This window comes from Condylura cristata, unplaced genomic scaffold, assembly GCF_000260355.1.
Source record: "Condylura cristata isolate star-nosed mole 26May11 unplaced genomic scaffold, ConCri1.0 scaffold00006, whole genome shotgun sequence".
NCBI lineage: Eukaryota > Metazoa > Chordata > Mammalia > Eulipotyphla > Talpidae > Condylura > Condylura cristata.
The window spans coordinates 39,464,224-39,482,309 of record NW_004567107.1 but is presented as its reverse complement, the minus strand read 5'-3'; the positions used below and the strand labels follow the sequence as shown (position 1 = coordinate 39,482,309).

The following is an 18,086-nucleotide window of genomic DNA, read 5'->3' as shown; positions in this document are numbered from 1 at the left end:
CTGTAAGTACCCACTGCAAACAGCTTTCCTTCTCCCTTAAAACAACAAATGTTTAATGAAAGCCTCTCCAAAAAAAAAAAAAAAAAACAATAAACATTTCAATAGTATTTGTCTTCATAAAAGACTTAAATCAAGTTTAAAGACATCATATCAATGCCAAATGAAAACAGAGCCACATTTTTCAAAATGCAGCCGCCAGACAGAACTGTCTCGATAAGGACTAACAGGAGCCAACCTGCATGTCCTTTTAAGGGGCACAGGGAGCACATATTTTCCAGGCTTTGCAAACAGTTTCCCAAAACAAATCTGCCAGCTGACAAGAACACATACACATACCAGAAATGTTCCAATTTTTGTTGTTGCTGAAGTGAACTTTTCTTCCATTTGTTTGAGGTAGAGAATTTATTAGATGCTGAACTATTCAACAAACAAAACAAAACCAGTCCATGGGTAAATCAGTACTGTTCACTGAAATGCTTGCTTTATCATTCCTGAATTTAATAGTCATAATTTGGTTTTAGTTGGAGAAGGTATTAGAATTGGAACCTGGCAGAAACAGTAGATCTACTAAGAAATAAATTGTCCAAATGCTCTACTACCTCCATAAACATCACCAGCTTGGGGTAGTGGTGAAAGAGGCTTGTCTGGGTTTTGGAGGTAGAACTTTCAAAAATTTCAAGTGGCTACAGGACAAAGTTGCATATATGTCTTTCTGTAGACCACCATTGTTCTGGTGCCTTTTTTTTAAAAAAAAGATTTATTTATTTATGCATACAAGAATTGGGGTACAGGCCAGAGATGCGGGGGGTGAGAGGATTTGCCAGAGACAGTGGGGAACAGAAAAGACAGACTGGCTGAAATACACTGCTGAGGGGAGCAGTGGGCGAGACAAGAGAGGTATTCTGTGCCATGCTAGGTCTACCTTAGAGTTCATATTTAGCAATGTCAAATATTACCCCTCCTACTGTTGCTTTCCTCACTTCCTCCTCTAATAATCATGTAACTCAACATCTACCAAACAAGCACATGAACTTCTGTAAGGTACTGACATGGCTACAGAGTCATTTTTTGGGTGAGTGCTAAATATATGGATAAATCATGCTTCTCCAAAGTTTCTTGCTGTCTTTTGGGAAGTCTATATAAGTGTTAGAAACACTGGTTATGGTGCATACATGGAGGATTTGGATAACATTGGCTATTGCTAGAGAGCATCTTGAGCTGGATGGTGTATACACTGGAAATGTCTAACCCAATAGCTTTGTAGTACAATGTTTTTTCACTGCAAAATGTAAAGGTGGCTGATGCAAGAAGGGCAGGAGAATAGAACTTGGATGCTGTGATGAGTTGAATCCAGACTTCTGCAAAGAAGGGATGAAGGGTAAGGTAAGGTGGTGTGGAGGGAAAGAAAGACAAGTAAACTCAGATCTATGGCAGGGATAGGAAGGAATAGAATAAAATTAATTGGAGAAAAATCCCTACATCCCTGATTTGGGCAGCAAACCCTTCTAATCCTAAACTAGGGGAGGAGTCAGTTTTTAGGTTTGTGCATTTCTTTCTCTTTTTAAATTTTCTGAAAGATTAAACAATATATACGGTATGTTTATGCATGTCATCCTCAAAGACATTAACTGGTGCCTTCATATAACAGAAATGTAACATTTATTAATATGATAGAGAAATCGATTTGCTTCCTATCTGTAAACCAATGAATACAGGGGATTTCAGAGAAGTTGCTGTTGTCTTTGAAGCTTAATTTGAGAAAACTTCCCCTCTATCCCCTGCTCTCCCCACCTCTAACCCATACCTCCTTCACCTCTTTCCCTGCTGTGCTTCTGCCCCACCCTTACCTTCACCCCTATATTAAGTACCCAATAACCCCTATCAACAACTCTAGAAAAAACAAAAAAATGGGCATTGAAATGTAATTATTGGTAAATGTATGATTACAAGTGTGGGCATGGAAATCTCTTAAAAATCATTGAAATGAATTATTAAGGTGAGCTCTCATTTTATCTTTATTAAATCACAATATTTGCATTTCCACATTGTTGCATGTGTCTCAAATCACATTTGCCAAGTCAAGAACAAAACAAGGTTTAGCTGGCATATATTTGGAGGTTTTACAACCTTCTATATTTAAGTCAGTGGATAAAGGAAACTCATTTCTTAATATGAAAGATACAAGACATCTTACTGCTTAGCCATAATTTTTCAAAGATTAATTTATTACACTATCAAATCCTTTCCTTAGGTGAGTGGCTAAAGAAGATGTGTGCTTGTGTGTGTTTGTATGTATACACATATACACTGTGGAATTCTAGAAAAAATGGAATATATGCAATAGTACTCTATGTAGAGAAATAAAGATGACATCCGCTTTCTGCAACTACATGGATTAACTTATGGGGTATTTGCTAAGTGAAGTAAATCAGAAGAGGAAAGACAAACCCCGTGGGATTTCATTCATATGTGATACATAAAAACCAAACAAACAAATGAACTACATAAAACAAAAATAAACTTTTAGACTATGAAACTAAATTAGTGGTTATTAGAAGACAGAGGAAAGGGGTGGGGGAAAAAGGGTCAATAGTATGAATGATGGAATTCGACTTTGGTGGTGAAATACTGCAGTATATACAGACATTGATTTATAATGAGGAACACCTGAAACATGCTATAACGCAATATTAAAAAAAAATAAACACACACACTGTTCAACCCTTATCTATTCATTGTTCTACTTTACTTTGTGTTTTGGACAAGCCAGCATTCTGCCACCCATACCTTCTGAAGACCTAATATTAGCATCTAACATTTCACACCCTGGGAATTATAAGCTTTGCTGAGAGGAGCCAAGGGCAGCCTGTCTGTCTGTGGCCTTGAAACCACACAACATAAATTAGCGAAGAGCCGTTAAAATACATCTGCTTTAAAAGTGGCCAAAATCTTCATGGGAAGAATGGGCGATGCTGACCTTTGGGGCATCTATAAAGTACACAGGAAAGCCAGAACTTTTTAGGGGTGAAAAAGCTAAAAAGTAGACAAGATTTCCCCCCAACTAGATAGCACAAGAAACAAGAGGAAACAATTCCCTGAAGGGTGTCTCATCCTAATACAAGCCACTTCAAAGAGTTAATTTTAAAATAATGATTTTTAAAAAGCTAACAAAGGTATAGAAATCAAAGAAAGGAGGCTTTATGAATTTTGGAGGCTCCTTCTAATCTAGCAAACCATTCATCATCATCATCATCATCATCATCAAATGCAGGCCCAGATCTGCCTACTTCCCTCATCATTTCTCTGTTGCCTCTGCTCCCACCAATATAACAGTCTTAATACATGTAAAAACAGGTTGTTTCAAGAACCTTCCTGCTGGAATCTATGTAGAAGATTTAAAAAAAATAATGTCCATTAAATGGCCAGAGCTGGACTTCTCTTTAGGATAGTATTACTACAGGCAGTAATAATAAAACATAGTAGATTCAAAAGGAATGAGCATAAACTGAAGGGATTAAAGTGACTTGTAAAATCAGTGACACAGGTGTACAGAGATCTCCTTCACACTCTCATTGTTGTCTCACTCACATGCCTTTTGTTTTGTAGATAGATGAGGCAGGATTGGTAAAGGTATAAATGTGCCTCGTGAGCTATGCCCTGCCACAAAATGAGATTGCGCCCTCTCTACATTTCTCCATCCTCCCCTGGACACCTCCAGATAATAGTGCCAGATTTCTAAGGTCACAACTTTCTAATGAAAGGAGGCAGGGGCTGACAGGTTAGAATAAAATCCTTTACAAAAACATCAGCAGCTATCTCTTGGGACACTTGAATATCTTTTACTTTTCTTGTTATTACACTCCAAGGGTGGGGGGACAAATGTGTTTTCCTTTAATAAATCTGCTTTAACTCCATCTGTTTTGTAACTGTAAAGATAGCTATTTGTGCCTGCAACTAGAAAGTGAGTGAATTGTGCCCTCAAGTGGCCAAATGGTATACTGGAAGGACAGCATTACAAAACTCAAAATGGTTGCTAAGTAGTCTTACTCAACTGGCTCCCTCCCAAAGTTTTTTTCATTCTATGAAAAATAAGAAGGACCGCTGAATTTTGGAAGCAGCCATCAGGAGAGTGGGATTGTGTTCCTGTTTTATTATCGAGACAACTTGCTACAGTAAAATCAAACACAGACTTAATTATCTGGATAATTCAGGCAAAGGAATTACTACTGCTTGGCTAACTCAAATGACTACACTTTGCCTGAGCTGCTTCGGCTATCTCTACATCAAGTGTTTGTTCATATAAACTACATGTTCCATGAGTGATTGCTTACTAAGTCCAGTGAATCCAAGAATAGGACTTCAGTGTTGTCATGTGCTTAAGGCAGAGATCTTTAAAGGTGGAAAAGTAGAAATTTATCCGATGTATATGCTTGCACATGAGTGAAAGTTTCTATAACATTTTTCGCTATCAGATCATTTGTATATCAAACAAAATGATAACTTCTTGGATGCTCATATGGGCTTAAATAAATCATGATTCATCCATATAAATTTGAAGTGGCTATAAAAATAAATTCTATGTATGTGTATGGAAGTGCTCTCCAAAGTGTAGTGTTCAGTGGTGACATCAAGGGGCACCAGTGTGAAGATTATGTATACTTGCATTATGGAAGGATAAATGCATGGTAGTATTGGCTTGTATATGCATAGTGGATTTCTGAAAAGACACATAAGAAACTAATAAAGTGGCTGTTTTCAATTGTGAAAAATGGGACCAAGCTATACATTTACATAATTGGCATCTGTTTTGTTCAGCAGTATTTCTCATGTCTAGAGAAGGACCTAGCACACTGCAAGCACTTAAAAATATTTGTGGAACAAATATATGAATAAAATAAAAAATACATTTGTTTATTGGTAAAAGACTGTCTTTAGCCATAGGAGAATTTCTACCCTGTATTTTTGTGCTTTAATAATTTTGAACCCTTAGTACACCTATAAAAAAATTAATAAAATTCAACAAAGGAACAGCAATGGGGAACTGTTATTTTGACAAGATACTGTTTTGAGACAGAGCTGGTCACAGCATAAACTGCCGATCATTATTTAACAATAACACTACAGTACTTGAGACATTTAAGGAATATTAACACCATAAAAAAAAATGTCCTTGTGTGGAGAAGTTTTCTGCTGCATTGTAGGCTCTTTATATATAAATACATGCTCTTTGCTAAAGCACCTCACCCCATATGCCAGCATTCATTGGAACAGTGCCCCGAGTTCATCGGATGAAGTTGCATAGCCCTACTGTCTGAGTTTCCAGAAGCTTAAGTCCTTGTGGAGCTTTGGATGACTCCCCTGAGCAGAGGAAAGCATTAAGAGGAACTCCATAAAAAGAAGGGATTCTTTGATCCTTAAAGGGTGTTCTACCAAGAGCCCATCTGAAAACACCTAAAGGGAGTCTCCAGGTAGCTCTCTAAGTTATACACCTGTATTTTTATGAAAAGCTCCACAATGGACTCTTAAGTACATTCACCATTCCCCTTCTCCCTCCAGCACTGGGATGATCCATTCTGGACAGAGCTTACTGGGCTCATACTGGACAAAATGAAGTCCTTCCCAAAGATGTCTTCCATTCTCCATGCCTCAACTGCTTCCAACCATTTTATCCACTCAATTATAACTTCCAGACATTCATTTCAAGGCCATCAAGTTCATTTATCCTAAGTCATTCTTTTTGCCTCCTGTGCACTGCAAGTCTGCAAGTATTTCTCAAAATACTACTGTGATATGAAAGTACTAAGATATCAGGCAAGTTTGGGGAATGTAGAATTCTGTTCTGAGAACAAAACAGAAGGCCTGAAAACAGAAAATTATCCATCAAAGAAATCATGTTCCACCTACTAGTTCTCAGCAAGCATAGTCATCCACAGCAAGTCTGATAATTGCATAAAAAGACATAAGAGGCTCTGAAGGACTGGGATGAGAGAGGAAGATGCACTTTATGTGGCTTTCTCTAATGTAGTCACCAGTTAAAGGATGGTAAGGAGCTTAACAAGCTCATTACAACCTTTGCACCTGTGATCTTCACACACATCCCATGACAGACACAGAATAAAAGACCCTGAAAGGCCTTGTCAATCTTGGCTCTGGTTGCTGCTGTTTTCATTCTGCCCCCTCAAAAGGCAGCTGATGTAGCCATTACCAGCTGCTGGGTCATATGGAAAATAAACCAGGAGTTGGTTAAATGTGCTTTTGGGCTGATAACTACTATTTTCTTAATCTGGGTATAGAGGAAGGGATACCAAACTCACATCTGGGTATTCCCATTTGTCAACCTATGTTCTGCTCTATTTGTAGAGTGATTGATTGCTCTTCTGCTTGTGATTTCCTGGGTCTGTTTCCTGGGAACAATCTTTGGGGTCCCTACCTCTAACCCGCAGAGGTTGTATATGCACTGTAGTAGATCAGGCTCTTGTTTCAGGAGACACTGGTCATTCCTAGGATTAGCATTTCTGGCTCTAGAATAGCTCTCAAAACATTTTTTTTTCTTTTACAAGTGAGTAATTCCTGTTATCAATAACTCATAGAGATATTTCTAGAAGTAATCTAGATTGGTCCTTAAAGCAATCTGAATAGGTAAAAGCACCATGGACAGGACGAACATCAGATACAACATGAACAGTGTCCCTTGGTAGAATATGGGACCCTGGTTGAAAGCACCTGAAGAGGAAGGAGCAGGGGTGGAGGGAGACTGAGGGCAGGAAGCCTACTTTGGCTTGTAGCAAACCAATTTTATTTGAGGTTCCATGGCAGATGCTCCTTTAGGAGAGGTAAATGGAATCTGAGTTGTACCTGTATTAAATTGAAACTTCACCTTGTAATGTGTTACTCTTCCCATTACTCATACCTAAGGCCAGAAAATAACTGGTAATCATTCCCTCCACCCAAGGGGGTTTGCAGTTTATGTTAAAAGGACACAAATCCTGGTTTTGTCATTATAGGCATTCCTTGCTTAATAGTTATAGTCTCCACAAGTCTCAGCTAGAGCAAGTTTTTCTAAGTTGAACTATAATCCAAATTCATGAGGCATATCCTCTATGAAACAAATTACCACCAAATTTATCTGCTCTGTAAATCTTAAGTTTCACTTATTGGATTATCTTAAAGGGGACATAGCCATTTGAATAGCAGTGTAAACAGAAAGTTATTGTATGTGCCAACCCTTAGAGTGATGTCCAGAACCCAACAAAGTCAAAGGAAAACTCCAAAAGCTATAGCAGTTGCTGCTCCTTACTAAGATGATAATACTCTTGGAATAGATAGGAGTTTAGGCCACACTTTCTATTGATATCATAATGTCAACAAGCTTAGAGATCTGTGCTTAAAAGTTTGGTAGGGAGGGCATAGAAAATCCACGGAATTACAAGTTCTTTGAAGTATCAGGAGAAGCAATGAATAACAGGTAGGGGGACTGATAGAAATACAAAGATTAGGTCACCCAAGGAAAATTTTACCCATTTTTACTTGGGGTTGAGACTGTATTGATTCTTCTATTTCCATTTTGGGAGATGGGGGTGTAGATGTAGGAGAGAGGAGAATAAATCTAGGAGTGGGTGATTGTTAAGACCGACCTCATCAAAACCACTATCATGTTATGTGAGGACCGGAGAAGAGACACTAAAACGCTAACAAAAGCACACGAGGTTTAGTTAAGACACTGTAAATTTCTTGACAATTTTACAGTGAGATTTTGAATCACGTTCACTCTAATGCTTCTCCGTTAACACATGGCAGCCTGGGAGGCTAGAGAAAGTACTAAGACCAAACTTCTATCCTTCCAAAGAGCAGAGACTTGGTTTTTTGGGGTGGTCTTGGCATTTTACAGTGTATAGCACAGTAAACAGTACCACTAAAAAACATTCCCTTTGCACCGGTGGGTCTGCTTCTCAGAATGCCAACTTAGATCCACAGTAATCTGCCCAGACTTGTCCTTCTTAGCACTCCTACATCTCTGAATCACTGGGCGCTGCACACAAATGCATTCTGAGTCCCGCTGTGATGTAATTAAGGGATAATGTCTGCAGCAAGGAGTAGAGAGAGTTGTAAAAGCCTCCCATGGGTGATTAAATGCTGAGGGGAAGTTGAGTAACTATAGAATTCACTGGGTGCATGTTTATTCCAGGGCCATAAGCACCCCCACCCTCCTTCCCAATTATAGGATGAGGTTTCTAAAAAAGATACACACATACACACACAGAATCTATAAACAAACAAGTTTATCTCCCTTTAGGAAATCAAGAACTGAAAATACATCCCAGGAATGTTCGTTTAGGGTGGAGACTAGACTGAGTTTATACTAAAAGAATGAGAACAGAAAATGAAGAAATGTTTTGAAAAGGATTAAGTGGGAAAAATATATGAATATCTCACCAATACCGAAGGAAAAAGAGGCCCATTCCTAACTGTGTGAATAGTTTTTTATATATTTTCTAATTTTTGACCTTCATGAACCATTCTCTTGACTGGGTCTCAGTTTTGTGCACCTGACAATGACAGCAGGTGGGGGATGGATGTTTGGATTAGGTAAATTCAGAATCTTTATGTTTCAGTCTCATCCACACATACATCACACAGGAAAATATCAGTGAGGGTCTGGGGAATCAGACTACTCTCATGCTGCTGGAAGGACTGCAAACTGGGCACTGCTTTGGGAAAAATGTGTCAGTGCCAATAAAACTGAAAATATAAATCACTTGTAACACAGGTATCCCCTTTTCTTTAGGAACATTTTTATACTTGTGCAGAGAGAAAAAGGCAAAACAGTAATATTGCAGAGTATTAGAATGAATCCAAAACAGAAAAAGCCAAAATGTTTAAACAATGGAAAAATAGGAAAAGGATAAATGAAATAGGGTCTGTTCACACAGTAATTTATAAAATGTTGCTACTCTATACAAATCCATGCTAATATTTTTAAAGTATAAATTATAAAGACTGTGTAAGCCTCAATAACCATATGATTAACTGTATCTGAATATAACAAATTAAATCAGTAAAATCATGAGTTCACAGTAATATTCAAACCAAATAGAAAAACTCATACCATTGGATGAAAAGGGCAGCGTAATGAATGGAATGCAAAGCCACATATGTACATTTTAATTGAATATAAAAATAATACCACTTAGTGTTCACATATGTGTGTGTGTGTGTGTGTGTGTGTGTGTGTGTGTGTGTGTAAAACCAGGGAAAACAGAAGGAAGGACACATCTAACAGGATAACAGTGTTGACTGGGAAGCAAGGTAGGAGTCAGTGACTAGAAACTGGGAATAAGGAAAACTAACTTGGTATGATAATTACATATGTATATATAGTGCAAGAAACAACAAACTATCATTTCTAGATGGTGGGGGAGAGGTGCTTATTCTAGCATTATTCTTTGTATTTAAAAATAACTCCAAAAATAAGTATGTGAGGAGCAATCTAGGGAAGGTGTTAACAAGTTCCCTCCCAGCCCAAGGTGATGGTACTCCAAGACAAAGGCTGACCAGACTTTGAGGCTTCTCTTGAGTCCAACATGGTGGCCACCAGGCACATTCAGTTACTCATACTTAAATTAAAATTGGTTAACTAAAGTTGTAATAGTCACATCTCAAATGCTGATAGCCACATGTGACTAGTGACATGTATTGGGCAACCCACAGAACATTTCTCTCTTTATTATAAATGCTGCTTGAGCCTGTCTCAAGCTACAAATCTGTCTTTCAGACAACAGGAACACTTTTGATTACTTTTTGATTACTTTGCTCTTTCCCTACCATGTTCTTTTGTATATAAGAAAACCAAAGTAATGACAAGGAAGATTTTAGCATGTCTGGAAGGCAAATGTCCACTAATCCTAAATTCCAATTATGATTGAAATAACACTTTCTTGTTAAAGAAAAGTCCATAAGCCATTTTTGAACAGAGTCTAACAATTAGCTACAGTTATGTAAACATCATATTTCTTTTCCCCCTAAAGGTAGGAAGTAGGAAGATAGGCTGAAAGATTAATCAAACTCTGAAGGCATATTCAATGATTTTACAAAGGCCTGTTTCTTACCTGTACACAGTATGAGGGACATACACCTCCCGGGTTGGAAATTCCAAAATTTCTTTGTGTGGACGTGTGCAGTTTTCAGGAAAAGGTCTCACTGGCAGCATCTCAGGAGTCAGACACCAACTGACTACCTCTGGAGCTGGAGAAATTTCCAGTCTGAGTAAGCCTAAAAAGAGAAAATTGTTTTAGTAAAATCATTGTCATTTTACAAGGAATCAAGTAAGACTGTTATACTACATATCTCTCATAAAAATAATGGTAAGTATGGAGTTAGAGAGTTTGGGAATTTCTGGCTAATTTTTTAGAGTTTGAGAAAATGTATGTCATGACAACAGTTAAAATTTGGATTATATAATTAAAGAGCAAGAGCTTATAAAGTAAGTAGGCATGATCTAAAGTCCCTTGTAGAATGACCACATTGCATACTAAGAACATATACTTAAGTAGCAATCCTGTATTATAAACAGAAAAGATGATTTTTAAAATAGGCACCCCAGTACCACAGAGTGCTGCAGAAGTGTCCAAGGACGAGGTGCCCTAACCTTCTACCGATGCATCTCACTTTCAGCATATAAAATTGTATTTGATAAAAGAGGCTCCTCTGTTCAAACAATTATTTTATAGCTGAGAAACTAGATAAAAAGTATGATGTTTATTTATGAAGTCAATCCATAAATAAAAACAGAAAAACATTAATAAAAACAGAAACATGAATAGACTTGTCAAAAACATAGACCTTAACTTGGCAAGTAGTTTTATAAATTGTAGCACTTAACAAATCATTTATCTACTCATCAATGACTCTGATGAACTTAGAGGATAAAGATCAGCTATCCATACCTGGAATTGTCTTGACTCTTCTCTGCGAGGAAGATCTTTTGTAATCAGCTAAAAACTTGAACACATCTTCATCACTTAGGCGATCTCCCTCCTGAAAAGAGAAAAGTTGGAATTAGTGTAGCTGCACCACTGACTCCTGGGAGAGGAACCAGCAACTCCTGGTAAGATTTTTTATCCTTAAGTTTTATTCTAACATGACTTTCACAGAAATTAGGATTTCAGGCAATTTTAAAATCACTTAATTCAACCTCTTATCTAATATTCCTTCTCTATCCCTTCTGAATGACTGTCACTCAGACTCTCATCAATCCTTATGGGGGATGGGGCTTCTACTATATTCTAGGAAGGCCTGGTTCCCCACTAGAAATTGACATCAAAACCTTCTCCACCTAGAACTTTTAAACTCGGTTACTTCCTTCTTTCAAGATTTGAAGATTGACAAAACACCTTCCCTTCTTTTTCTCTATCTTCACTTTCACCTTTTTCTTGGTTAAGATTGCTAAGTATAAATACTACCTTCTATGTGTCAACATGGAACTAGCACTCTGCCAAGGGCAAGAGATAGATGTGCAAGAGCTCTAATCTTTACAATCACCCAGTAAGGTAGGCAGGTAGGTCTGATTCCTAAATACAGACTAGAAAACTCAGGCTTAGTTAAGTCAAGTATTTGCCTCAGAAGATAATAAACCATAAGGGTGAATCCTAAGTAGAAACGTTTTCTGTCCCATGATTTTTCCATTACGTGGTATGCTGCACACACTACTCAGCTTCTACTCTGCATTTTAGTTGGTTAACCTAACCCCTTGAAATGTTCCTGTGAAGACAGTTTGAGTGATAAGAGAATCTCCAAAACAGGGAAATTAAGTCTAAGTTTTCATTTTGTAGAAAAATGTACATCAGCTTTACCACCTTAACCACTTTTGAATGTACAGTTTAGTAGTGTCAGTGCACTGATACAATTGTATAACCAATCTCTAGAACTCTCTCATCTTGCAAAACTGAAACTGTACCTACTAAACAATAACTCTCCATTCTTCCCTCCTTCCAGCTTCTGGAAGGAGGTTAGAGAAAGCAGAATTGCATCATCATTCTACTTTCTCCAAGAATTTGATTGTTCTAAGGAATTCTTTGTTTTAAACACTCTCAATGTTTATGCATCTAATAAAGAGTGTCATACACAATGGTCACCCTCTAAGAGCGAGTAGCAAGTTGGCAGCCCTAAAAAGCCTGACAGAATATGATGATAACAGTCAGGCCCAGAATCCCAGAGAGCAAGGTGGAAAGACATGTTTCAGCCAGACAGACTTTAAAGCTTAATAAATGAATTGACCATGGTAGTTCAAATAGGATAGTTTGTATTCATGGGAATGAGTGCTCAACTTAAAAAGCTAACCTTCACTGAACACTTGGTTTATCCCAGATGCTCTGGGAAGAGCTGTAAATGTTTCCTGTCACCTAATCATCCCAAGAAGCACATGAAGCTGGCATTATCATCCCTGTTTTATAGATAATGAAACTGAGGCTTGGTGAGATCAATTAACTTGCTCTCTTTACTATACATATTCTGCTTTGGGGTTCCAATACCCATGCCATTGTGGGAGAAAATCCAGATACACTATAAAGCTGAGCAGTACCTGCTTGAAAAAGTTGTTAATGGTCACGGGGGTAGTCTTGAAGTTGGATCCAACTCCATTTTCTTCTGAGGAGAGAGTTCTTTCAGCAACCCTTCGAGATTGGGACAGAGATCTCCGATCACCCAAAGAGTTTCTCCCTTTAAGGAAAAGAGTTGTCATTCTAAAGTAAGCCTTTCTCTTTGAGAAACAGTAATTATTAACTTTATCATATAGAAGATGTTCAAAGTCACTAAACAGGAACATTGAACAAGGTTTACTTTTTTTAAAGATTTTATTTACTTTTGCATAGAAGAACTGGGGTGTAGGCCAGAGGTGTGGGAGGTGAGAGGATTCACCAGAGACAGAGTGGGAAGCACAGCAGAAGTATTTACTGAAATACACTGCTGAGGGGAGAAGCGGGTGAGACAGAAGAGGTCTGCTGTGCCATATGTGGGTTAGCTCCCTAGCTGGGGATTGAACTCAAGCCTCAGAGGTGTTTTTGAATAAAAATATCCTCCACAGATGCCTACCTTTCTTTGTGCCATGTTAGAGCCCCTAATCCCCCTCTGACCAGAGTGAGGAGGCCCCAATCCTCTCCTACATAGAGATCAGGGTAGGCCAGATGCCACCCAGCAGGAGCCCAAAGCTGCAGCCAGAACTGAGTCTGCAGATAAACTTTACTTAGTCAACAGTGTTTGTTTTTGTTTTATTTTTACATTTGTATTCCATAGGGAGAGGCATGTACTCAAATGCCTCTGAAGGTATTCGGGGGATGTGACCCAAACATGCTGGGGTCAGCCTGTATATTTTCTGAGTTTTTGCCCTCTCATTATATTCAGAGGAAGTCAGAGCTGAGTTTCTGCATTAGTTGAACTGTTTAATGGTAATTATCAATAGAAACCTCCTGACCCTCAAGCCTGGCTGGGACTCTGATACTCTGGTTAGTTGTTTCTTAGTCCCTTTTGAGATTTAGATGGGAGATCTTATTTCTTTTCCACTGTAAACTCAGGGATTCTGAGCTTTGAAAGGTCATATTGTTTCTAAATAATATTGCCAACCCCTCTCTGAATATTCTTCTCTTTAATTCTTAACCTGACACCTGAATTAGAACTTTCTGCATTTCCTATGCACCTAAACTTGTTATACCACCTCATTTTAACATTGCATCTTCTGATTGCTTCTGAAGAATCAGTCTCTGCAGTCCAGTTAATTTTTACTTGACCCGGAGATTATGGAGGGCCCTGTGCCTGAACACCTCGTCTATGGTATCCTCTAAGCTCTACACGTAACTATCTTAAGAAAGAATCTATGCCTACATAGAAGGTAGCATTAAAGTACCATTGTGTGGAAGGTTAGAATGCAGTAAAGTAAACCTTGTTATTGACAGCTGGTAAATAACTCAGGAATTCTGACCAGTAATTATGTAAAAATAATTCCAGAATAGCAGCAAGAATAATAAAAATACCTTCTCTTCCATTCTCCTAAGAAAGGCAGAATTTCAGAAGTGGCAGAAGGAATGAATGCATGGGAATGTGAACGCGGACTTTATATTTGCTGTTCCAAAAACATCTAGGGCAACAGAATCTCTACCACAGGTGGGTGGGCCTACTTGAGAATACTCCAACCCTCTTGAACAACTCTATACTCAATTTGCCTAGGAAATTAATGATTCAGATCAAGGGTGAGAGGATGAAAAAGAAATATGCTAAAATAAGTTGGAAAAGTAATGAAATATTGGCTCCCACTTTTCATTGCACTTAACAAAATAAACTTTACAGAACTGGCAATTTTGCTAAGAACCCTGAGTTGTACTTTCACAGCCTTATGACCATGCTTCTTTTTTTTCTTCTCTTTTTTAGAAGTCAATCATGGGAGAAGCCCACCACACTGCCTTTGTCTAACACACTGTAGATGCTGATTATACTTTCTTCTTATTTTTTTTATATTTAAAATTTTGATGAATCTTTATTATTTTTGTGCATAGTGCATAGTGGCTGCACCAATTTCCATATGATTCTTTCTTCTTATTTTTAAGAATTTTACTTTGAAGAGGAAATGCTTACTGAAAATGAACATTTTAAAGCACCAAACCATCTGGAGAATTAAAACCAAATTCTTTTCATATGAATATATTTAAGCCCCATAGATATTCATAATTGTTTCAGAATCACAGTCCAAGCAAGCATTTGTTATTCAGTCATAATAGCACTTCATCCTACTTATCTTCTTTCCCACTCCTTACTGCACTCCCACCCTTCAATAAAGCAGTTGACCTCAGAACAGGTGCACTGCAGCTGAAAGTCTTACCAGCCATGGACTCCACATCGGTTATCTCCCTCTCCAGGGTAGAGACATTGAAGAAGCTTGCCAAACTTATGGGAGTCCAGGCAAAAGGCATGCGGTATTTCCCCAAACGCTGGCAGAAGGTTTCAGCCTGAAGTTTCAGTTTTTCAACCTTTTCTTTACTCTAGCGGAAAATGGAAAGAGAGAAATAATATGGCATTAATGGCAAGTGAACTTCTTCTGCCATGGATATGATAGCCATATCCAAAGGCAGAAGTGACTCAGCTTCAGCCAGAAGTCTAGCGGACAAGGACAAACAAATGTAAATATGAGTTAAAGAGAGAAAGCCTAAATTCAATTATTATTTTTAAAAGGCTTGTTATACCAGCTAATCAACAAATATCTTTTTTCTTATACATATATGTAACATATATGTGTGTGTGTGTATTTATATCATTCTTTATTTTGTATATTATCTTATCTTGGTTGTTATCCCTATAGACCTCCCACCACCAATTCACCCATGTGCCATCACCATAGTCCTGTGCACTCTTCCCACCGCAGTTCTGATCTTATTCCCCTCTCTGACCCCATAGAATGTCTCTGGTTTATAGCTGTTTGTTGATTTTCATTTTTACTTTATTACAATTTTTTTTCTGATCCCTTATGCTCCTGCTAAGAGTGAAACTATTAGTATTTTTTTTTCTTTCTGGCTTATTTCACTAAGCATGATCCCTTTGAGCTCGATCCGTTGCTGCAAATGACATGAGTGTATCTTTTTGATTGCTGAATAATATTCCACTATGTATATAAACCACATTTTCTTGATCCAATCATTATTTTGGGGCATCTGGGTTGATTCTACACCTTCCCTATTATAAATAGTATGTACAAAGTGTTGGTTAAACTCAATAAAAATAAAATGAACAACCCCATCAAAAAAAAAAAATGGACAGAAGAACTAAAAAAGACATTGCTCCAAAGAGGAATGCAGATGGTCAACAAGCATATGAAAAAAGGTTCAATCACTTGAATTAGAAAAATGCAAATCAAAAACTACAATGAGATACCATCCCACACCAGTAAAAATGGCACATCTTAATAAAACTAGCAACCACAAAATAATGGCGAGAATGTGGCAAAAAAAGAACTCTCGTACACTGCTTGTGGGAATGCAAACTGGTACAACTATTATGGAAAGCTGTTTGGAGGTTTCTCAAACTGCTAAAAAACGGAGCTTCCATATGATCTAGGAACCCCACTTCTAGGTATCTACCCAAAGGACACAAAAGCACTAATTCAAAAGGACACCTGCACCCTTATGTTTATTGCTGCATTATTAACAAATATCTCTCCTACAGGTTAGCTATTGTGACTTAAATTTGAATTAGAAAATCATGAGATAAAAAATTTTGTGTATCATCTACCAAGCCCAGATGGGCCTGTTTTTCAAAACTTGCCCTGGAAAACTCCAGCAATATTTACAAAAATCCCTAACAATATCCTTATTGGATTGACAATACTGCCAAGATGCTCTTTCTAAATTCAGAATAAAAGGTACATTTTTAAAGTCTTGAGCACAATACATTTTATTGGAACATCATGAATCTGTATAGGATTCTTATTAAACAAGCCTTATTCAAAAATGCCATTTTTTAAAGACCATATTGAAAGCTTTGCAAATTGGTGCTGAAAAAAGATGTTCTTTCCATAGGCTTACTATGTGTGCTGTGCTAATGAATTTATGATATACAGTAATTTCAGCCAATTTCCAAATATCCATATGATATTTGAACTGTTAAGGGAGGCCAGCATAGCCCTTGCACTGCTCAATTTTGTGGGGTCTGCATGATCTCCCAACCAATGGGGTTAGAGTCTCTGAATCAAGAGAACAGGATGTGGCTTTACCTTAGCCAAGTTTTGTACACTGGTGTATATATCATCATTTGATAAGTTCAGTATGTTATCTTTTTTAAAAGGTTATTATCAATGATAAGTTTGCCTTTTTGATTAAATACAATTTATTAGTGTCTCATTAGACCTATTATGAACTAAACCCCATTATTTTGTAGAACACTTCTGAAAAAATCAACATATTTTAAAATGCCACCATTTAACAATACTCAAAATACCATACCTTCCCACCATCACTTTCTTTGATAACCATGTAAGGTTCTGCACAGTCTCCAATCTCTCCTTGCTGAAGGACTTTTTCAATCTATTCAAAAATAGTATTAAAATAAATCACATTAATTACATCTATATAATGGTATGCAATCATTGAAATGATGTTTATGATAATATTTGATGCAGAAAGGTGTTTTTCAATTTAAAAATTAATATGAAAAGCATTACAGTTTTGTAATACACAAGTCATGAAAGCACATTAAAAGGATAATAATAGATGCACAGCAAATGCTAATAGTAGTTATCACAATAAGCTAATAGGGCTTATATACTATTTTTATTTTCTTTCTATTGCTTATGTATATGTTCTATTTTTAAACAATAAACATGTCTTATGTCTATAATAAAAGATGCAATAAAAGTTATTTTATAAAACAAAACCCATGAGACATATGTAGGAAGTGGAAAACTCATTTTCTTTATTATTGCTTACAGTGTAAAAAAGAGATATGGACTCTGTAAAATCAGGTTGGAGACTAAAATCATCCACAAAATGAATAAATGAACAACATAAATTATCTGTAATTGTCTCCCTTGTGTTTCCTATTAGGGCTATTTCTGTGGATTAAAGAGACTTGGAAAAAAAACTGAAAATAAGGGGGAAGGTACAGCATTTCACTTTGCTAACTGGCTGGTAATACAAATGAATGCTACTACTGTCAAACAGTTTCTTCTGTTTTGTTTCAGGTAAAGTATCTGGCTGCTCATAAATCTGGGTACCAGCTTTAGAAACAAAACAAGGAGAACTTTGAAATTTCTTAATTTTATTCAATGAAAATTTAACTCAGGTGGTATCAAGGAAAACAAATGGATTTAGTCCCATTATTACAGTAGAAGTTTAAAACCCCTTCTGTGGACAGAAGAATGACAAGGTGCTTGGGCCCTCCTGGTGGCGCTATGGGTTAGGACGCAGCACTGCAAGTGAGTAGCAGCAGCTTCGGTGGGAGTTTGGTCCCCAGCCCTGGAGGTGATCCACATGGCGAGGCAGACTTCTCCTGACCCACCCACTGCTCCCCTCAGCAGTGTACTTCATTGATCTGCCTGTTCTGCTCCCCACTCT

General features: G+C 37.4%; 1 protein-coding gene across 2 annotated transcripts in view; it reads right to left on the bottom strand.

Moving 5' to 3' along the window:
• Positions 1-18,086, bottom strand: part of DOCK8 (dedicator of cytokinesis 8) — a 197,068-nt gene that overhangs the window by 90,631 nt on the left and 88,351 nt on the right. For both annotated transcript variants that reach the window (XM_004677620.2, XM_004677621.2), the window contains 5 exons: positions 16,977-17,057; positions 14,864-15,023; positions 12,578-12,714; positions 10,944-11,034; positions 10,107-10,269 (listed from right to left, as the gene is read on the bottom strand). In XM_004677620.2, coding sequence (XP_004677677.1) covers positions 10,107-10,269; positions 10,944-11,034; positions 12,578-12,714; positions 14,864-15,023; positions 16,977-17,057 — 632 coding nt within the window. The remainder of the gene's footprint in view (positions 1-10,106; positions 10,270-10,943; positions 11,035-12,577; positions 12,715-14,863; positions 15,024-16,976; positions 17,058-18,086) is intronic.